This window comes from Panthera pardus, unplaced genomic scaffold (assembly GCF_024362965.1).
Source record: "Panthera pardus isolate Hobbes unplaced genomic scaffold, ASM2436296v1 HiC_scaffold_12, whole genome shotgun sequence".
NCBI classification, from domain to species: Eukaryota; Metazoa; Chordata; class Mammalia; order Carnivora; family Felidae; genus Panthera; species Panthera pardus.
In genome coordinates, this window is record NW_026526677.1 from 88,496,781 (window position 1) to 88,519,520 (window position 22,740).

General features: G+C 40.3%; 1 protein-coding gene across 3 annotated transcripts in view; it reads left to right on the forward strand.

The window, feature by feature from the left end:
- The window catches only part of PRDM10 (PR/SET domain 10), a 100,942-nt gene that overhangs the window by 41,587 nt on the left and 36,615 nt on the right, over positions 1-22,740 (forward strand). For all 3 annotated transcript variants that reach the window (XM_053900258.1, XM_053900260.1, XM_053900259.1), the window contains exons 5-9: positions 11,183-11,408; positions 13,228-13,469; positions 14,905-15,108; positions 20,295-20,367; positions 22,428-22,545. In XM_053900258.1, coding sequence (XP_053756233.1) covers positions 11,183-11,408; positions 13,228-13,469; positions 14,905-15,108; positions 20,295-20,367; positions 22,428-22,545 — 863 coding nt within the window. The remainder of the gene's footprint in view (positions 1-11,182; positions 11,409-13,227; positions 13,470-14,904; positions 15,109-20,294; positions 20,368-22,427; positions 22,546-22,740) is intronic.

Sequence of the window (22,740 nt, forward strand, 5' to 3'; positions counted from 1 at the left end):
AAAAAAATTTTTGTCTTTCCTAGGTGATTAGTTCATTTACTCAATTTTGGGGTAATGATTTTTTTTTCATAAAATATTGAAGCAATACAAAAAACAAAAACAAAAAAAAAAGAAGTACATAAAAAAAAAAAAAACAAATTCTGTCCAGAAACATCCTCATTAACTTAATATTTGGTGACTATTATTCCAGACATCCTTCTAGACATACAAATAGATAAACAGGCATGGGGGGGGGGGGGGACAAATGGCATTGTGCCCTAATGCTGTTAAGAATCTAAATGCTTTAAACTTAAATTGACTTGAGCAGAAGAAAACAAAACTGAGGTGAAAGTAAAGGAGGTTGGAGTCATCATGTTCTCCTGGACTGCACTTGAGCTCTAGTCCTGTGTTGTCCTTGGCTCCTGCTGTGATAAGAGCATCACTGACGCTGACACTTCCTCCCAGTGTCCTCACCACTGTTCTGTGTCAGGTGCATTATTATTGTGACTCATATATTTATGTCCTGCTCACTAACCACAGTTATTTAGAGTTTAGCTGCATTCTCTACTGGCATTTCAATCTGTAGAAATCTTGAGTCTAATTTTGATTATTTTCCTCATTCCTTCTCTGTCTTCATGCCTATCTGATACTTTATCCTTGAAGTTTTCCTTGGAAGTCTAATGACTTCGCCAGCATATGAATCAGAATTTCCCTATACAGTGTATGTCCTTGAGATGTATAGGTTAAGACTATTTCAGGAGCGTTTTCATTTATCAGACTTTTGAAAATCTTTTCAGTTTCATTTGATATGTTTACTTTTCAGGAACATCAGTCACAAGTATATTGACTCTTCTTCTAGTTCTGTACCTAATCTATTCTCTATAATCATTTTTATATCTGTTCTCTTCCATGTTATTGTGTAGTTTCCTTTGTGTCCACCGTGTGTGTGTTTTTCACTTTTTAATGAACTTACAACATACATCTAGAAAAGCACAAAAGATTGTAAGCATATAGCACACTGATATATTGTGAAGTAAGCATGCAGTATAACCAACACACAGATATATAGAACATTCCCAGCTCCTGAAAGCCAACCTCATGCTTCCTCCTAATCACTTCTTGTTCCTTCCTCCTCAAAGTAACTACTCTCCTGCTTGCTAACATCGGAGATTAATATTCCATGGTTTTGAACTGTATATAAATGGAACTATTTAGTATCATTTCCTTTCTTTGTGGCTTCTCTTGTTCAGCATAAGCCCCCAGAGATCCGTTTGTGTTGTTGTGTTGTTGTTGTGTTGAAGCTGTGGGGTTTTGTTTCCTTCTTGTTTTATTGCCATCTAGTATTCGGTTTTATGAATATACCACAATATATATTCCAGAGTGTGATCCTTTCTCCACTTTGTTCTTCAAGAGTTTCTTGGCCCCTTTTCCACATGCATGTTGGAATCAAACTGGAAGTGTCCACAAAAGTCCTGCAGGATTTATTTCGCTTGGAATTTCATTGTATCTATGAATCAGTTTGTGAAGAATTGACATCTTTACAGTTTTGAATCCTCCAATCTGTGGACATGATATATCCCTAAGTTTAAAATAAAAGTTAAAAAACTATCTTCTGAGTAGTGAATCTTACACATCCTTCAGTGGACTTATTCCTGGATATTTGGTGTGTTTGATGATATTATAAGTGGTATAATTTTTAAAGTTTTCATTTTTTTAAATGTTTGTTTATTTTTGAGAGAGGGAGAGACAGAGACAGAGTATGAGCAGGGGGAGGGGCAGAGAAAGAGGGAGACACAGAATCCAAAGCAGGCTCTAGGCTCTGACCTGTCAGCACAGAGCCTGATGTTGGGCTCAAACTCACGGACCAAGAGATCATGACCTGAGCCAAAGTCGGGCACTTAACCGAAGGAACCACCCAAGCGCCTCTACAGTTTTCATTTTCTAACTTTTATTTTGGATTTTCTTAACAAACAGTCATGTTGTCTGTGAATACTGACACTTTTCTTTCTTTCCGATACTTTCTAAACCTTATATCTTTTAATTTTATTTCTTTTTTGTTCCCCTTTTCATCTATTGGCTGGGATCTCTAATACATTGTTGAACAGAAGTGGTGCTAGTAGGTTTCTTTTTTTTCCTTCCTGGTCTCAAAGGAAAAATTTTCACTATTAAAAATGCTGTTTAATGTAGGATTTTTAAAATATATATATTTAAATGTCTATTTATTTATTTTGAGAGAGAGCACATAATAGGCTTAGAGAGAGGGAGAGAGAATCCCAAGCAGGCTCCATGCCTGGCGTGGCAGGGATCTCAGGAACCATGAGGTCATGACCTGAGCCAAAATCAGTAGTTACATGCTTAGCAGACTGAGCCACCCAGGCGCCCCTATGGATGTTGACTTTTCTCAAATGCTTTTTCTGAATCTGTTGACATTTTTCTCCTCTTTTCTGTTAATATGGTGAATTATATTAATTGATGTTTACAAATTAAGCCAGACTTGCACTCTGGAATAAACTCTACTTGATCCTTTTCATATATGTCTGAATTTGGTTTGCTAATATTTTGTTTGGATTTTGCATATTTATTCAGTAGTCGATGGTGTTTTCAACTAGAGTATTCGATTTTTTTCTTTTAAAATGACTTTCAAATATCAAATCATTATGTTGTATACCTGAAACTAATATAATGTTATATGTCAATTACAGCTAATTTTTTTAAAAAAGAAGCAAAAACAGAAGTAGCTTTCATCTTGATTTTCTTCTTTTAATAGCATCCTGAAAAGCTACATTGTCATTATTGACTATATAGCATGTGTGTGTGTGTGTATATATATATATATATATATATATATATATATATATATGTATTTTAATGTTTGTTTAATGTTTTAATGTTTAATATTTGGAGAGAGAGAGAGAGAGCATAAGTGGGGGATAGGCAGAGAGAGAGAGGGGGACAGATGATCTGAAGCAGGCTCTGTGCTGACAGCAGTGAGCTGGATGTTGGGCTTGAACTCATGAACCATGAAATCATGGCCTGAGCCAAAGTCAGGTGTTCAACTGACTGAACCACCCAGGTGCCCCTGTATAGCATTTTATTATTTATATTCTCTGTTTATTGTTTTATATGTAAGTTATTTTCTTTTTTTGCTACTATATAGAACATTGCCATAGATATCATATCCACTTATTTCCTTAGAATAAATTCCCCAAAGAGAAATGATAGAGACTAGAGGTATTCATATTTAAAGTTATTTAAGAGCCAAGATTTTTTGTAAAAGTGAAAAAAAGATACAGATGTAAAAATCAAACAAGTTAAATAAAATCCAAGAATGCTAAATCTGAATTAGAATGTCTGTGTAAACTCATAATGTGTTTTCTCTTAAAACACATGTTTTCTAGTTTGGACCACTGAAAAGGTTTAGCCCGAGTCATCAATCCAGTAACAATGAGCCAGTGTGGTCTCTAATACAATTTTCCAATAAAAGGGAAATGGCAGATTCAAGCTCTGGGACAGGAAATATACAAGATGTGCCTCAAGTGTCTTGTCAGAATGCAAGGAAGGTAGTGAAAACTTCTGGGGTCCTGTGGAAAGAACTCACAATCCAGCTTGAAAATGTCAAAATGGGACATTTGACCTGTCAAAAAAGGAAAGCATCAACAATAGATTGAAATACATCAAATGTATTTCAAATCTGTAAGGTCATTAAATAGTAAAAGAAATAACTCATTGGTCACTCTTTGAGGATGTTGGGGACGACCACATTATTTGAAAAACTGGTAAATGTTGGAAAGGAATCCAGCCTTTCTCTCTGAATGCACTCAGGTAAATAATTACTTGAGGGAAATTTCTTTATAGGAGCATTCCAACTAATAAATAAAGAGAGGGTGATTGGCTTGGAATATCACCATTTTTCATTTCCTAATGAAATGGGGATCTAGGCAATGATCATCAACAATAGTCTGAAAGCATCAGGAAAAAGCTGATGAGGCACTTTATAATGGATGGCTCGACCTAACCCTCTGGACGTAGTTAATATCACTGAGAAGAGAGAACCATTCATTATAGGCCTCCTGGTGTTGTGTACCTCCTATTGCATTTTACAACATATGAAGTGTTCCTCCCCCAACACCGAACACCTGAATCTCATTACATCTCCAGATTCTACTTTCAGCTTAGAGGAAGCACCGTAGACAAAATGGAACAAGTAAAAGACACAAAAGGATGCAGTCAGTGTAGTTGGACTGTGGGAAGATCTTTGGACAAATGGCCTATTTTCTTCCACATGTAAATTGTGAAGGAAAAGAAGAGGAACAGGAATTTACACATTCAAGGAGTCTTCACAGACATATCCATCACATGTGATATGTGGACCTTGAGTCCTGATTTGAACAAACCAACTGTTCAAAAACAGCAGCATGAGGGGCACCTGAGTGGCTCAGTCAGTTTGGCGTCTGACTCTTTTTTTTTTTTTTTTTTAAATTTTTAAAATTTATTTTTGAGAGAGAGAGAGCATGAGCAGGAGAGAGACAGAGAGAGACACACACAGAATCCGAAGCTGGCTCCAGGCTCTGAGTTGTCAGCATAGAGCCCAATGCGGGGCTCAAACTCACAAGCCGCTAGATCATGACCTTAGCCAAAGTCGAATGCCTAACTAACTGAGCCACCTAGGCACCCCACGGTGTCTTGTTATTGGCTCAGGTCATGATCTCATGGTTATGGGATCCAGCCCTGAGTTGGGCTCCATGCTGAGTGGAGCCTGCTTGGGATTCTCTTTCCCTCTCTCTGTCTCCCTCTCTCTGCCACTCTTTTTCTCTCTCTCTCAAAATAAATAAATAAATGAATAACTTTTAAAAAATGCAGCAGTGTAAGACAATTGGGGAAATTCTAACACCAGCTACATATTTGATATTACTAAGGAATGATGCATACAATACAGAAGTTCTTTTCTTTTTGAGATATCTACTAAGCCATTTATTTATAGATGAAAACGTATCATGTCAGAAGTTTGTTTCAAAATAATTTAGTGAAGGGGAAAGTGAGTGGCAGGATAACTGAAATAAGGTTGGCGTTCAATTGATAATTGTTGAAGCTGAGTGATGGGTGCATGAGGTTTATTATACTGTTCTCGCTAATTGATGTGTTGAAAATTGTTTTATTTATTTATTTTTTATTTATTATTTTCTTTCTTTCTTTCTTTCTTTCTTTCTTTCTTTCTTTCTTTCTTTCTTTCTTTTTTTATATGAAATTTATTGTCAAATTGGTTTCCATACAACACCCAGTGCTTATCCCAAAAGGTGCCCTCCTCAATACCCATCACCCACCCTCCCTCCCTCCCACCCCCCATCAACCCTCAGTTTGTTCTCAGTTTTTAAGAGTCTCTTATGTTTTGGCTCCCTCCCTCTCTAACCTTTTTTTTTTTCCTTCGCCTCCCCCATGGTCTTCTGTTAAGTTTCTCAGGATCCACATAAGAGTGAAAACATAGGGTATCTGTCTTTCTCTGTGTGGCTTATTTCACTTAGCATAACACTCTCCAGTTCCATCCACATTGTTACAAAAGGCCATATTTCATTCTTTCTCATTGCCATGTAGTATTCCATTGTGTATATAAACCACAATTTCTTTATCCATTTGTCAGTTGATGGACATTTAGGCTCTTTCTATAATTTGGCTATTGTTGAAAGCACTGCTATAAACATTGGGGTACAAGTGCCCCTATGCGTCAGCATTCCTGTATCCCTTGGGTAAATTCCTAGCAGTGCTATTGCTGGGTCATAGGGTAGATCTATTTTTAATTTTTGGAGGAACCTCCACACTGTTTTCCAGAGTGGCTGTACCAGTTTGCATTCCCACCAACAGTACAAGAGGGTTCCCGTTTTTCCACATCCTCTCCAGCCTTTATAGTCTCCTGATTTGTTCATTTTAGCCACTCTGACTGATGTGAGGTGGTATCTCAGTGTGGTTTTGATTTGTATTTCCCTGATGAGGAGCGACGTTGAGCATCTTTTCATGTGCCTGTTGGCCATCCGGATGTCTTCTTTAGAGAAGTGTCTATTCATGTTTTCTGCCCATTTCTTCACTGGGTTATTTGTTTTTCGGTGTGGAGTTTGGTGAGTTCTTTATAGATTTTGGATACTAGCCCTTTGTCCGATATGTCATTTGCAAATATCTTTTCCCATTCTGTTGGTTGCCTTTTAGTTTTGTTGATTGTTTCCTTTGCAGTGCAGAAGCTTTTTATCTTCATGAGGTCCCAATAGTTCATTTTTGCTTTTAATTCCATTGCCTTTGGGATGTGTCAAGTAAGAAATTGCTATGGCTGAGGTCAGAGAGGTTTTTTCCTGCTTTCTCCTCTAGGGTTTTGATGGTTTCCTGTCTCACATTCAGGTCCTTTATCCATTTTGAGTTTATTTTTGTGAATGGTGTCAGAAAGTGGTCTAGTTTCATTCTTCTGCATGTCGCTGTCCAGTTCTCCCAGCACCATTTGTTAAAGAGACTGTCTTTTTTCCATTGGATATTCTTTCCTGCTTTGTCAAAGATTAGTTGGCCATACTTTTGTGGTTCTAATTCTGGGGTTTCTATTGTATTCCACTGGTCTATGTGTCTGTTTTTGTGCCAATACCATGCTGTCTTGATGATTACAGCTTTGTAGTAGAGGCTAAAGTCTGGGATTGAAAATTGTTATTATAAACGGGAAAGTTATTTGCGGGGATGAGAGGGAGTTATTTTGTATATGTGCTGCGGAAGTGAGCACTTGGGAAAGTTATTTTGATAAGACTCTCTAAATTGCTTTGCAGATGCTGAAGAATTTACCTTCCCACTAACGATGCGTGCGAATACCTATTTCCACTCACCCTTGCTACACTGAGTATTTGCATTCTTTTCAAATTTTGCCAATCTGATAGGCAAAATGGCATTTTGTTGTTTTAATATCAAGGCATAGTTTTAATTAGAAGTTTTGCTGCCCTTGGCACCTCAAAGAGCCCTTCATTTTCTCTAATCTCCAGAAACAATCTGCTCCTCTCATGTTTTGTAGTCGGAGAGCTCTCTGAGCCCTGGTGTTACGAGGTGGTGTAACTATTGGCTTAGCACCTTTCCTTCTTGCAGTTTCCTTTCAACCAGCATGGCTTTTATTTCTGCCGCTAATAAATACCTTAGAGATGGTCAGTTCATTCTGTGACCTGGAAAAATTCTAGATAGGAAGTTAAGAGTGACAGTTTACCACAGCGGATGAGTGCTTTTTCCCCTCTCCCCTTAGCAAAAACTTTCCTATTTTCAGTTGTTTATAGTGGTGGCAACATTCATCTGAAGCCTTTTTCATATATGTGCATCCCTTGTCCTTAAGGAAGACACTGGCACTCTCCAGACCTAGAAGCACGCTCTCCCCTTTGTTTCTGAAAATGAACATGTGTGACTCCCCACACACTGAGAAGGAAATATGCTACAATGATAATTGGTCTCAGTAGGAATCCAGAAGCATTCTGTTGTGTTTGCTGCTGTCCAATGTAGTTTCATATTTCACTTCTGGGATACATTGTATCCTGAAATGCATTATGTAATTTCAGAAATAATTACGGAGACTGATATTAAGTGGGCAGGAGAAAGTGTACCATAAGTTGAACACATTCTTTTTCCTTGTCCTGTGTTTTGTTGTGCATGATAAAGTGCATAGGATTAACATATTTTTGTTGCTTACTCACTTCCTGTGAGTGAACTTGGCACACACAGCTTGCCTCCTCACTGCCTGGTTGGTGCCTCCGGAGCAGGTGTGGTTACCTTGTTGCTCTGGTATTCAAGGTGTGTGTGATGTTTACCTCCTCTGGTGCCCTCCTTGAACAGACTTAACCACATAGGTGCCACTGTGACGGAGTGGAAAAAGCAGGGCAGAGTCTGAATTTGAATTCCCTCTCTGTCACTTAGGAGCTGTGTGGTAGTGTTACCCGACCTCAAAGGAATTTAAAGACATGCCTAGCTCTCCAGAAATGTCAGTTGGCTTTGAATTATTAATTAAACAAATTTGTAAGGTGTGCCCACTGTGTATTAAGGTCTGTGCTACCTAGAAATACACTGGTTACCTAGAAGTGATTATCATCGACACGCTCACAGTATCTCGCGTGATTCTGGTCTATACACAACCTCTGCTTTAGCGTCAGTTCTTCAAGCTAATGCTGAAGGATTCAAGCCTTTTAGTCGCTACAGCCTTTCAGGAGTGTTCCAGCACGGGGGAGGAGGAGGTTGTTGGTACTATTTTAATGTCAGCTTTCTCAGCAGTGGCCAGAAGCCAGCGGTAACCTTGCCCAACCACAGTCTCTCTAGCAGCATCTGTTGGGAAAAAATGCATCACAGCTTCACTGGGATAACTCTGGGTTACTGAATTCATTCGTTTCGGTTGGCTCTGCAACGTGATAAAGAATTTATGTGGAGTAGAGGTGGATATATATGCTTTAGTTTGTTCAGTGTGTGATAACATTCATCACTAACGCTGGCATGAAATTTAAGTGGCTTCGAATAAAGGGTGATAAGGAAAACGCACTCTGAGATAGCAAGAATAGCTTGGTTGCAGGATCAGGAGAGGATCCGGGGGGAGGTGACGCACGCAGTTTCATTGCCAGAAGTCCCTCGTTCTTTTCCTTGACGAGTCTCACTTCAGTGGATGTTTTATCCTGTTTTTATTGTGATGCTGAAGCATCTCCCAGGATTTTGTTCTCTCATATAAAAGCTTCTAAAAGGCCCTGAGCCAGAGATGGAATGTCATATACGAGTCTGGCTCCTGGGTTAAATGAATGCATGTTTAAACATGCTCATGCTATTTTGAGGTAACTGATTTTATCTGCTCTCTGGAGCCTGAGTGCTTCAAATATTGGGCAGTAATCGTAAGCTGCTGTACAGCTGTCCAGGTCAGATTCTGTAAACACAGACAATACTGTTTCTTCATGGAGTTTGAGAAGTTCTTAGAAGCACGACTGAGGAGCACCTGGGTGGCTCAGTTGGTTGAGCATCCTACTCTTGATTTCTGCTCAGGTATTGATCTCAGGGTCTTGGGATCAAGCCCCTCATCGGGCTCTGTGGCATGGAACCTGCTAAATGTTCTCTCTCTCCCTCTCTATCTCTCTCTCTCTCTCTCTCCCTTTGTCCCTTCCCTCTCCCCTGCTCACGCACACTCTCTCTCTCGCTTAAAAAAAAAAAAAAAAAGAAGCACTACTGAAAAAGGACTTTCTGTGAATACAGTAGAGTTCCTTTACGTGGCTGAAGAGATTAATGTCATTTCCTAAAGGGCCAAATGTATTTCTATAAATGAATCTTCATTGAATCCCTGCTACATGCTCTTTTAAGGTTGTGGAGGAAGTATGTGATATCTCAGTCCTTAAAGAACTTGTGATAGTAGTTGATTATTATTAAATCAAGCAGTTACTAAATGCCAGATACTCTACTACTGGCCTCATATACATAGTGTTTCATTTTATCCTCACAACAACTAATGAGGCATGTATGACTATGTCCATTTGACAGGTAAAGAAACTGAGGTTCAGAGAGGCTTTATTAACTCACTAGTGGGGCCGGGATTTTAATCCAAGTCTGTGTGAGTCCAAAGCCCATGGTCTACTTCCTTGAGGTGCAGTTGGAGAGGCAAGAAGGACTCACATGCAAATGCACGCTAATTGAAACCTAGATGGTGTTTGGCACTGGATACAAAGCTATGAGAAATAGCTAATGTGTGAGGCGTCAGAATCAAGACTCTAAAGGATCTTGGCAGACTGGAAGAAGAGAAAAAGTAACAAAATGAAATTACTGGAGATAAATGCAAAATCTGCCTGCCCCCCCCCCCCATTTAAGTAAAAATCAGCTATTTAAGTCATGAGGAGGAGTAAAATGGTTTAATAGCACTCTGTGGGAGGAAGAAAGGACTCAGGGATTTTAGTTATTTTCAAGTTCAAACTGGGTCAGTAGTGGAACAATGGCTGTCATCAATGCTAATGTAATCTGAAGCCATATTCATTTGAAAATGTGGACTCCATTGATGAATACTTGAAGACAACAGGATGGTGAGGGATCTGGAAATTTGGCCATGTGAAAATGCTTGAATGAGGTAGGGGTTTTGGTCTTGGAGTATTTGCAGAGCCTCTTATCTTCGCCAATTCTGTCTTACTTGAGAGGAAAGGTGCAGGTGCTGCCTCCTGCATGGAGACAGGGAGAACTCGGCCTCACGGAACCATCACTGAATGATTCCAAATGATCTGACCTGTCTGGTGAGATGATGAAATGTTGGAGCAGAGGGATGTTGTAGAATGGGATTCCATGACTCCAAATGCTACAGGGATCAGAGCAGAGGAGAATCAGGGAGGACTAGAGTGGTCAGAGATGGTTCATGGAGAAACTGGAACACGACAGGGTTTGGGAGATTGGTGGGGGAAGAGCCTTCTGGGCGGGGACGGCAGCATATGGGAAGATAAAGAAAAAAGGAGTAGGCATTTAAAAAACTTGCTTTATTTATTGAACAGGAAAGTGACATGACTTGAGTACGGGCAGTGGAAATAAGATTGGATAAAAGAACCTGGGGTAGTGTATAACCCCGTGACACTTACTTAGGTAGGGAACTTTTTAAGGTGTCTTAAAAAGGTGGCTGCACTGTCAGTACAGAGTCCAACACTGGGCTTGAACCCACGAACTGTGAGATCATGACCTGAGCTGAAATCAAGGGTTGGACACTTAACCGACTGAGCCCCCAGGCACCACCCCCGCCCCCTGCCGTGTGTTTAGTTTTAAAAGTGAAGTGGTTGAATATTGGTCAAATTATTACTTACACTGTGTTGTGTCCACCCTGAAAAGGCAGGAGAGACCCCCCCCCCCCCACACACACACATACGCACACTCAAAATTGAGTTCAGATGTTGAGACATGACACCACGGATACACTGAGAAGGTATGGAAAGGTTTGAAGTCTCTGAGGAGACAGGGCAGGCACTAAAGCAGGGAGTGCCCAGGCTTTCTTAACAGCTTTCCCAGATGTGGGGTAGAAATTGCAAAGATGAAGGCAGCCTAGAGCTGGAAATAGTTTCTTCTTCAGGGTCTTGAAGGGAGCTGATGTGATGAACATCTTCCACCAGAACCTCGTAGTGTGTGTGTGTGTGTGTGTGTGTGTGTGTGTGTGTGTGTGTACCAGCCAGGTGAAAGCAAATGTGTGCTAACTTTATGGCTAAACTTTGTCCAGGCCTCATTACCGGTGCATAACCAGGTGTTACCTTCAATTGAGGGTGTGGACGGTTCAGACCCTTTGGCAACACTGCAGAACCCTATGGGTAGACTGGAGGCCAAAGAGGAAGAGGATGAGGATGAGGATGAAGACACTGAGGAAGAAGAGGAGGAGGATGGTGAAGACACAGACCTGGATGACTGGGAACCGGATCCGCCTCGGCCCTTTGACCCGCATGACTTATGTAAGTATGAGCTGTTCCTTGGGAGTGTGTGTGGTCACAGCAACATGGTTACCATGTGCTGAGGGCTTCCTGTGTGCAGATGCCGTGCTTCCTGCTCTGCGTGTGCCATCGTACTCAGTCTCCGCCGCAGCCTTGTGAGGGAGGCGCTGATGCTTTCTCGTGGGTTCAGATTTTAGTGATGAGTGAACCGATGGTCAGAAGAAGCTAAGCAGCCTGCTCTGTGAGTGGTTCACGTCACGCAGGAGTGAGTGGTGGATCGGGTTCGGAGCCCAAGTCTCTGAGACCAGCCCTTGAGCTGTCACACCACTGGGGTACGTTTGTCCAGTCCTGGAACTTTCTGCCACTTCAGCTTCAACAAGTTTGCTTTGCTGTCTTGCCTCTCTTCACAGCAACCTTTTAAACATGCCTATTATATTGTAGGCACCGGTGGTACATTTTCTGAGTTACTTAATGCTTTCCATAGCCTTTTGATGGGGTTGGTCGCTTTCCAGAGATGATGTTAATTGAGAGTCAGGATTGCAGCTCAGGTGGTCTGGCTCCAGTGTGACCCCCGTTAACTGCCACACTTACTGCCTCTCTGTACTGTCTGCTTTGGGAGAGAATGGGAGGGTTCCTGCTTTCACCTACCAAATCATTGCTGCTTTTCATCGATTTTCATGCTTACATGGCGAAGTTCGTATCTCATTTAGTTGAGTTACTGAGGCTGTTCAGAACTTTGTGGACGTGCCAACTCTTTCCTGGGACCTTCTGTGTGGTGATGGGAAAGTCTGTGTGCTTGGGGCCAGTGCTCACCTCCATGGGCAATAGAGAACTTCCTCATTTTGTTTTTCCTTGAATTCCTGAGTTTTCAAAGCAACTCCTTAGTCAAATACACATAAGGTTACTTTATCTTACAAATAGTAATACAAAGTAACTCTGTTATTGGAGAATTGTAGGAATTGAAAAGTACCTATTTCTTAAGCTAGGTCATCACACAGCTGCAGTTGGGTGAAAGACGTTTGGTTAATTAAATGTGGTTAAGGGTCATGAGTAGGATGCCTGTGTAGTCCAGGCACTTTTCTCTGTTTTGTGGCCATTTATATCTAGTGCTGGCAGTTAGCTTACAAATAGGTACCACTGGGAAAGAGAGACTGAGTGTAGATGCTGAGTGCAAAGTTATCACTCCTAGAAAGAGCTGGAAATGTGTCCTGTCTGGTCTGTGCTAACTATCATTCAAGAGAATGCAGGATGGAATGCTAAATTCATTCATTCATCTTAGCATTATCTTCCCACAATATGCATTGAAATCTCAAACTCTGCATCGTGCTCTGTTTGAGTTAGACATTCCCAGACAATGAGGCTTCTATGACTCCCTTTGAGGAAACTGATTAAATGGTATTGTCAGGGTTTTTTAAATAGCTTCACTGAGCTATAATTTACATACTATAAAATTCACCTATTTTGTCTTACCAGATTTTGCAGCATTTATCCTAATAAGCTCTTCTTTTTTTCTTTTCAGAACTGTTATAATTGATTTGTAAATTTAGTGGACTACTATGTGACTTAATCTCCAGTAGAGAAATAAATCACTGCCTGTGTATTATTTTTGATAGGCACAAGCAAATTCTGGCTTTTAGAGGAAAGGGACAGGATTTTATTGGTCTACAGTCTATGAAAGCTGGTATATTACAATTGAACGGGTAGTATAATTGTAGGAGTTAATTGGATTTTGGCTTGCAACCTTAGATTTGGGGGGGGGGGCAGGCTTCAGGTTAGAACTTTTTACTTGAGATCAGGTGATGTTCAGGAATTTGACTTTAAGATTTTCTTTCTTTTGCAGGGTGTGAAGAGTGTAATAACGCTCATTCTTCAGTGTGCCCAAAGCATGGCCCCTTGCATCCAATCCCCAATCGGCCTGTGCTCACTAGAGCGCGAGCGAGCCTCCCCCTGGTCCTCTACATCGACAGGTTCCTTGGAGGGGTGTTCTCCAAAAGGCGCATTCCCAAGCGCACCCAGTTTGGCCCTGTGGAGGGACCCCTTGTCAGGGAGTCCGAGCTGAAAGACTGTTACATTCATCTGAAGGTAATTTCTGCTTTATTATAGTTCACTCTTGCTCTTAATACCTTTTAAAGAGGCACATGTTTTCCTACTGATTTTCTTAATTCCATAGCAGTTGTTTGCTAGTATTTTCTTTCCCTGCTGAATTTGTTTGGAAGGGAAACATTTTCTCTCTCCCCAATAAATTGGAGATTGCAGTTTCAGCCCCCTCTGGGATTATTCTGAGAGGTGGCCATTCTCAGGGGCTGCATTGTCTGCTGGAGCTGCTGTCACAACTACCACAGTCTGGGTGGTTTCAAGGACAGAAATTTATTGTTTTTCATAGCACTGGAGGCTGGAAGGCCAACATGCAGGTGCTGGTGGGGTTGGTTTCCTCTGAGGGCTCTCTCCTCGGCTTGTAGACAGCCTCCTTCTCTCTGTGTCCTCATGCCTTTCCTCTGTGCGCGCACTTATCCCTGTGTCTCTCCATGTCTCCCAATCTCCTTTTCTTTCTTCTTTTTGTTTAAATATTTATTTTTGGGAGAGGACAATTTCCCTAAAATAGGAAGACTACTTTTCAGTTTCTGAAACAGGTCTGAACTGTTGAAGCTGTTGTTAAAGAACGGCTCACCTAATATTAAAGTGTATTTATACTGATCCCTGTTCTTCACATTTGATGCTTTTGCTTGTATCCAACCTCTGCGCTATCTGTTTCTTGGAGAGCCACTCTGGAGAACCACGAAAGGGCAGCAGGAAGGGAGAATATTTGGGGTGTGGTTTTTGAGAAATCAGCTGTTGTCATGGGGAGGTTTTCTTTGGTGAATGCTCAAGATCTCCAAGAAAGAATGTTACTTTGTAAAGAGAAATACATATCACTAGGCTACTCATAATTTTTTTTTAAATGTTTATTTATTTTTGAGAGAGAGAGAGAGAGCACGTGAACGGAGGGAGGGGGGCAGAGAGAGAGGGAGACACAGAATCCAAAGCAGGCTCCAGGCTCTGAGCTGTCAGCACAGAGCCTGACACGGGGCTTAGACCCACAAGCCCTGAAATCATGACGTGAGCTGAAGTCGGGAGCTTAACCGCTTAACCGACTGAGCCACCAAGGTGCCCCTAGGCTACTCATTAGAAGTGAATGCAGTTGAATCCCTAAAGTAAGTAACTTGTAAGGAACTAGAGAGTATTTTGCTTTGATTTCCCGGCTTATTTACAGCATTTTTTTGATGTGTTAGTTAATGATGAAGCCTCAACTGAAGCTACAGTGAGATTGTTAACTTTAACATTTTGCCAGGTAATTCTCAGAAAATGTCCTTTTCCTTTTACATTTGGCAAGACACAGTGCCTGTATCTTTCTAGATACAAAAGGAAGAATAAGGATACATGGTTAATTTAAGGAGCAGTGTTTTGTATATTACTACACTAATGCATGTTAAAAGTTTTGTTTTTTTGGTGTGGCTTTTTACGTTCTCTTTGGTTACAGGTTTCTCTTGAGAAAGGGGACAGAAAAGACAGGGATTTGCATGAAGACCTGTGGTTTGAGTTGTCTGATGAGACGCTGTGTAACTGGATGATGTTCGTACGTCCAGCCCAGAATCACCTGGAGCAGAACCTGGTGGCTTACCAATATGGCCACCATGTGTATTACACAACAATAAAGAATGTAGAACCCAAACAGGAACTGAAGGTACAGTGCTGGGGGCCGTGGTACCTTTGTCAGAAATAGTGATTGTTTCACGCTTTTCTTCTTATTTTTTCTCTGAAGTGGGATTCTTATAAAAATGTTCCTTTCCTTATAATTTGCTTACTTATTGAGTACCTGCTGTGTGCAGTACATCTGTGGTAATTCCATAAATGAAAAAGAATGAGGGGCGCCTGGGTGGTTCAGTCAGTTAAGCGTCCAACTTCGGCTCAGGTCACGATTTCACGGTTTGTGGGTTTGAGCCCTGCGTCAGGCTCTGTGCTGACAGCTCGGAGCCAGGAGCCTGCTTCGGATTCTGTGTCTCCCTCTCTCTCTGCACCTCTCCCACTCACACTCGGTCACTCTCTCTCTCTCAAAAATAAACATTAAAAAAAAAAAACAGAATGAAAAGTGTATGACTTTGGGGTCTGTCCAACGCCTACAATAAGGCCCATGGGTAAAGAGGTAGTTGTGTTTGGGGAACAGACTGGTATTTGTGATGGAGTGATTAAAGTTGGGGTCACTTAATGTCATTTACACACTCTGCAGAATTGGTTGGAAACAGGAAATCTTATAAAATCAAATTTAGATGTATAGGCAAGATCTCTTTACCGGATTACTTCGTTTTACCCAAAGAATTCTATGCACTGCCTTCTGATTTCAGGAATATATTTTGGGGGGATAACCATAGAAATTTGTCTAAATATTAACTCTTGATGACATAATGAAAATTCTGCTGTGATTCTAAGGAAAAATTCTTGATATAAATGAAAAAAGAGGTGAGAAATGATTTTATCAGTACATGAACACTGAATTGCACAGTGCTTCAATGGGGTAAGAGTGAGAAATACGTACCTTTTTAGGGGGAGAACAAAGATCTAGGCTTTGTTCAAAAGTTATACAAAACCCGTGTCTTTGAAACCATCAACTAGATGATTCATTAGCCCCAAAGAAAATATACGAAAGGAGATTCATATCTCATATTATCCATCGCAGTAAATTCTTGATACCAAAGTGAATACTTCTCGACTGAGGAAGGGAGATTATTTTCTCTCTTAAATCAGTAGATAGAACTGTAGAGGTAAAGACAGGCAGAAACAATTAAATAAGACTATCAGTGTAACAAACAACCAAAACAACAGATGCAAAGGAAGCAACAGGGTGGGAGAAGTATTTGTAATACACGTTAAAAGGTTTAAGATAAAAAACAGAGAAAACACCTCTACCCTTTTTGGTATCCACACAGACACATGACTGAATACCAGGAACAGACTTTATTTGGAGGAGGAATCACTAGTAAAGAAATATTAAAAAATGTTTTTTCAATGTTGATAATTATAAAACCCTTAAAACAACTCTGAGTTACTATTTTAATTAATTTAAATTAGCAAAAAATAAATGGATGTAGTACAATGAATGTGAGGGTTTAAAAAATAGGGATATTTGTTACAAAATTGCAGTATTTTATGGGATTATTTCTGGCTGTGTGTAGTAAAAATGTACTTGGCTTGGTAAATCCAGTCCTTGAAAATTAGTCTGAGGAAATAATTATAAACAAAGATAGAACTAGATACATTCTAATTTTGTAATGCCGTGTTTCACTGACTCAGATACCCAGGACTTGAAGATGAACCATTATTTTATACACCATTAAGAAAAAATATGTTGCCACTTTAAGCTATGTTATTGTGCTTATTTTTATCACCAAAAAGAGTAATTTTCTACTTATTGTAGGAGCTGTGTTAGACTTATTTAGAGATAATTTTGAAATCATACCACATTTCTGCATACTTAAAAAGGCACATATAAGCAGAAAATTGGTTAAGGTATAAACTGCCTTTGTGTACAGTGTAACTTTTTTTTAAGTTTATTTGTTTTGAGAGAGAGAGTGAGAGAGCGGGGGGTGGGGGGAGTTGCAGGGAGAGAGGGAGAGAGAGAATACCAAGCAAACTTTGAGCTGTCAGTGCAGAGCCCAACTTGGGGCTCAATCCCACAAACTGCAAGATCATGGCCTGAGTCGAAATCAAGACTCAGGTGCTTAACAAAGTGAACCACCTAGATGCCCATAACATTTAAAAAAAACCCAGAATCACTGTTTTACTTTGTCATGGATATTTGTGTTTTGTTTATCTGTTGTCTTCTGTGCCATCAAGGTGTTTGTGATGCTGTAGTATTTAAAAAAAAAATGTTTATTTATTTTTGAGAGAGAGAGTGTGTGCAAGTCGGGGAGGGGCAGAGAGAGGGAGATACAGAATCCGAAGCAGGCTCCAGGTTCTGAGCTGTCAGCACAGAGTCCGATGCAGGGCTAGAACCCACGAACTGCGAGATCATGACCTGAGCTGAAGTCGGACGCTTAACCAACTGACCCACCCAGGCGCCCCGATGCTGTAGTATTTTTAAAATAAATGATCTACTGTTGCCTCTTGGATATTTTTCCAAACTACTGATGGCATTTCTGTGCAAGTTTTGACCCTATGCTTTCTCACTGACTGAACCCATATGTCTTTTCCCTCAATTAAAACACATATTTTTGGAAGTTAGGTGGTTTTTCATTAAGTCAGTAGGAAGTTTCTGACAATTTGATGTTTGGTATATTCATAGAAGTCCTATAAGGTGATCACACCAGCCTTGCATTGCTTTGACATTTCCTTTATTTATTCTCAGGGAGATGGCTTTTTTTTTCTTTTTTTCTTTATTTTGCATTTCTTGTCAAGTGTTAATAAGTCATGGAGTGCCGGTGGGGCACACAACTGAATGAGGTGAAAACAGTGTAAAGAGCATGGCCAGGTTTGTACAAGAGAAACGAACAGGTAGTGAAAGAAAGCTACATTACAGCAGTAATTGCAGAATGCCATGGATAGTGAGATGGTCTGAGATATTAAAATAGGAGAAATAAACATCTTGGAATTGATGGAATAGGGTAGAATTTATAACAGCAAAATGATAAACTCAAAATCCAACTACAGGTCCTGGTCAAGTAAATTACAGAACACAGATTCTGTAGAATATTATTCCACAATTAAAAATGAGGTCTCAAATATTTCCATATAGTTAAAATAGTGTGTCATAACAATTATACATGATTAATTCATTTGGCAATTAATATATTGAACTCCTGAAACTCTGTTTCAGACACTAAGAAGAGACAGACTGGTGCCTGTGTTCTAGAGGGAAAGTGGGCAGAAAGATGTAAATAAGCAAATACAGTTGAGCCTTAAACAAAACGGGGAGTAGGGGTGCTGACCCCGCAGGCATTTGAAAATCTACACAGAACTTTTGTCTCTCCAAAAAGTTAACTATTAATAGCCTACCATTGATTGGAAGCCTTACCAATAACATAAACACTTGATTAACATACATTTTGTATACTGTATGTATTATATGTTGTATTCTTACAATAAAGTAAACTACAGTAAAGAAAATACTATTAAGACAATCATGGCGGCGGGGGGGGGTGGTGTGCCTGGGTGGCTCAGTCAGTTGAGCGGTCTGACTCTTGGTTTTGGCTTGGGTCATGATCTCGTGGGTTCATGGGATTGAGCCCCATGTCAGGCTCTGCGCTCACGGTGTGGAGCCTGCTTGGGATGCTCTCTCCCTCTCTGTCCTTCCCCCTCTCTCTTTCTCTTTCAAAATAAATAAATAAGTATTAAAAAAAAAAAAAAGACAGTCATAGGAAAGAAAAAGTGCATTCACAGTACTCTACTATAAAAAAAATTGTGTATAAGTGGACCCATGCAGTTCAAATTCCTGTTGTTCAAGGGTCAACTGTAATATCAAATAGTGGTAGGAACTATGAAGGAAACAAATGGTGCAGAAAGAGCAGATAGCAGGCAAGGGACCAATTTAGAAATGCTGGAGAGGGAAGGCCTCACTGAGGAGATGATAAGTAGGTGAGGGACTATGGAATGGGAAGGAGCCAGTGCTGTACAAGGGCTAGGGGAGGTGAAGGGGAAGAACCCAACACTCCTGATGGTGGACCAGCAAGGGCAAAGGTTGGGGTGGGAAAGATCTTAGCCTGTTTGAGAAACTGCAAGCAGGCCCTCTTGCTGAAAGGCAGTAAGGGAGAGAGAGAAGATCTGGAGTAGATCATGGAGCCCTTTAGAGACCGTCATCGAACATGGCATGTTTTTTATGAGTGAGAAGCTGTTTAAACATGGGAATGATGAAATCTGATTATGTTTTTAGAAGCCTTCTCTGCTCCTGTGTCAAGAATGGATTGGAGGGAGCAAGAGTGGAAAAGAGGAGGCTTTTAGAACAACAGGCAAGAGCGCGTCTTGGCATGCATCTTGGTGGGAGAAGCAGAGTTGGAGAACATTTGAGCTGTTCACAGTTCTTGCTGAAGGATGACAGAAGGACACTTAGAAATATGAGATACCTTTTAGGTTTCAAGTCTGAGCAGTTGGTTGGAAGGCAGGGTATTTATTGAGATGAAAAAGATGGCCAGGGGTAGGGGTGCAATAGGGAAGCAACTAGAATTCAATTCTGGACATGTTAAGTTTGAGCTGTTTGTAAAGCATGCCAAATACCAGGTAGGCATGGAATGTATGTAGAAGGAACAGAGAGGGAGGGTCTGGGATAGGGATATTAATTTGGGAGCTGTCGACGTAGAGTTGGTTGGAAATAGATGTGGTCGCTTTAGGGAAAAATAAGAAGGCCCTGGACTTGGATTAAGCTCTGAGGAAGCTGAGAAAGGAAGAGTCCGACGAGACTGAGCAGAAGCAGCCAGTGAGATTGGAGGGAGGAGGAGACTCAGGAGAGTGTGGTAGCGTTTGAAATCCTCATTGGTGATCCCAGCAAGACCATTGGGTGACATGTTGGGGTGGAAGCCACTATGATTCCAGCTGTGTGAAAACCCGTGTTTACATACAGATAAAACAACCAGAAGGCTATGCTTTATTTTGATGAAGAGACTATTAATATTATCTCTTGTGAAGTTGTTCTGATAACAAAAACAATTTTTTAAAAAGGAAAAAGAAAACACACAGTGAGTGTGTCTTGGCATGTGAGCTTCCTGACTGACCATCTGGTGTGAAAGAGATCGGCTCCCAGTGCGATCTTTTTGTTGTTTGTTTGTTTTTTGTGGGTTGTGGGAAAGCCTGAATTGTTTTATGCAAGCAGGAGAAAGAATTTACGCATGCACAGAACATCTGGTGATGTCCTTTAGTTCTTGATGCTGTACTTGGTTCTTGCAGGTGTGGTATGCTGCATCCTATGCTGAGTTTGTGAACCAGAAAATTCATGACATTTCTGAGGAAGAAAGGAAAGGTGATTGGACTTTTTTCTATTTTCTATATGAATTGTAAATTGTATATATTACATCATTATGCAATCTCCCAATTTTTCTACCTCTATATATCTAATGATATTCCAGTATTTTTTTGTTTTGTTTTGTTTTGTTTTTCCAGCTACATATCCCTGTCTAATTCTAGGATCAACTGACAGGGACATGTTTACATTTCTTTCGTGGGTGCTGGAAAACAGTATTTAATATAATGAAAACCTCCAAATACTAAATTAGAACCTAGACCAGAGGATGATCTCTATCTAGATTTAATCGTCTCTGAGGACATTAGCAAGACAGGCATTGACTTTGTTTTTGATATAAATATTAGTCAAGTATAATTTACATACAGAGAAATGCACAAATCATAAGTATACAGCCTGATGAATTTTCATAAAGTGAGCATATCTATGTAACCTGCATTCAGATCAAGAAACACAACATGAGCTGTACCTTGGAAGTCCATTGTGCCTTTTTCCAATTCTTCTTCACTCCCAAGTGTAATGGATCTCCTGACTTCTGATACCACAGATATAATATGCTTGTTACCAAATTTCATATAAGTAGAATTATATGATGTATGTCTGGGAATATTTTGCTCAACATTTATTTGTACAATTTATCCATATTGTTGTATATTCTTGTAATTCGTTCATCCTCATTGCTATTTGGTGTTCTCTTGTATGAATATACCATAATTCATTTATCTATTTAACTGTAGATGAAAATCTAGGTTGCACAGTGCACTTCTGACACTACCTGGGTTAGGTTACGTTTTTCCAAGTTAAAGGCCACGTCTTTTACAAGACTCTCTTCACTTCAGACACTATCTGCAAGCTTGGGGTTCCCATGCTACCTGTATTTCTGACCAACTAACTACAGTTTAGGGAGCTAGTATCTCTTTAGGCTAGATAATTTACCAGAGTGACTCACGGAACTCAGAAAAGTGCTATACTTAGGATTATAAAGGACACACATCAAGACCAGGCAAATGAAGACATACTTAAGGCAGGGTTTGTGAGGGTCCCAAATGCAAAGCTTCCATGTTGCTAAGCCATGTGACTTCCTTGGCACAGTGATACGTGATTTCCAACCAGGGAAGCTCTCCTGAGCTTCAGTGTGCAGAGTTTTTATTGAGGCATCACAACATAGGAATGGTTGATAGAATCATTTGGGCACACGATTGAACTTACTCTCCAGCTCTTACTCCCTGGCTGATACCACCTGTTTCAAAGCCCCAACCCTGTAATCACATGGTTCAGCTTTCTGGCACAGGCAGCCCCCATCCTAAGTCATATTAGCAGAAACTCAGGTATGGTCAAAGACCACAACGAATAACAACAAACACTCCTATTACATGGGAAATTCCAAAGACTTACAGGTTATTTGCCAGGAACCAGGGATAAAAGCCAGCCAAATTCTTTATGATGCAACAGGGTTGTTTCCAGTTTTGGGCTAATTTGAAAAGTGCCACTGTGAACATTCTTCTAAGTGTCTTTAGCGAACATTTGTGTATATTTTTGTGGGGTGTGTATTCAGGGGTGGAATTGCTGGGATCGGGTGTGCCAATAATCAACTTTAGTAGATATTTAGTAGATACTGTAACATTTTATTATTGAGCATTGACTTTTAAGGTTTTTTTTGTGACAAAATATGCCTTCAGATTATAAAACCTGGATCTGAATCACTAAGGTATCTGAATCCAGATTTCCATTGTAGCACATTTCTGCCTTTCCGGTGTGGTGAGGTTGTGTGTGTGTGTGTGTGTGTGTGTGTGTGTCTGTTGGGGAGGTGTCAAAGGGTAGTATGACAGAGTTTGTTCTTTGATGTCATACATGAATGTAGAAGAAAATAAGATCCTAACAACTACTCTTTGTCAAACTGTAGCCTTTGATTTTATCACAAAACAGTAATGCAAACAGCAGACACTACGTTTATGAACGCTGGGCTACCCGTGAGATGACATTGGTGGAAGTACTGGGCACTTGAGTTTATCACTGTCTGTTGATCATTAGCCTCTATGATTTCTCTCCTGTGACTACAGTTCTTCGCGAGCAGGAGAAGAATTGGCCCTGCTACGAATGTAACCGCCGATTTATAAGCTCGGAGCAGTTGCAGCAGCATCTCAATTCCCATGATGAAAAACTGGATGTGTTTAGCAGGTATAATGAGAGAGAAAGTTTCACCAACTCAGTTTTTAAAGGTCCACATTCATTTCCATGTTTTCTGTAAATTAACGAGTGTTTCTGTGTATAGACAGGTAATCAGGTGGGCTGCTGAGGGAAATTATTTCCCGTTCTTCTTCTTCTTCTTCTTCTCCCCCTCCTTCTTCTTCTTCTTTTAAATGTTTATTTATT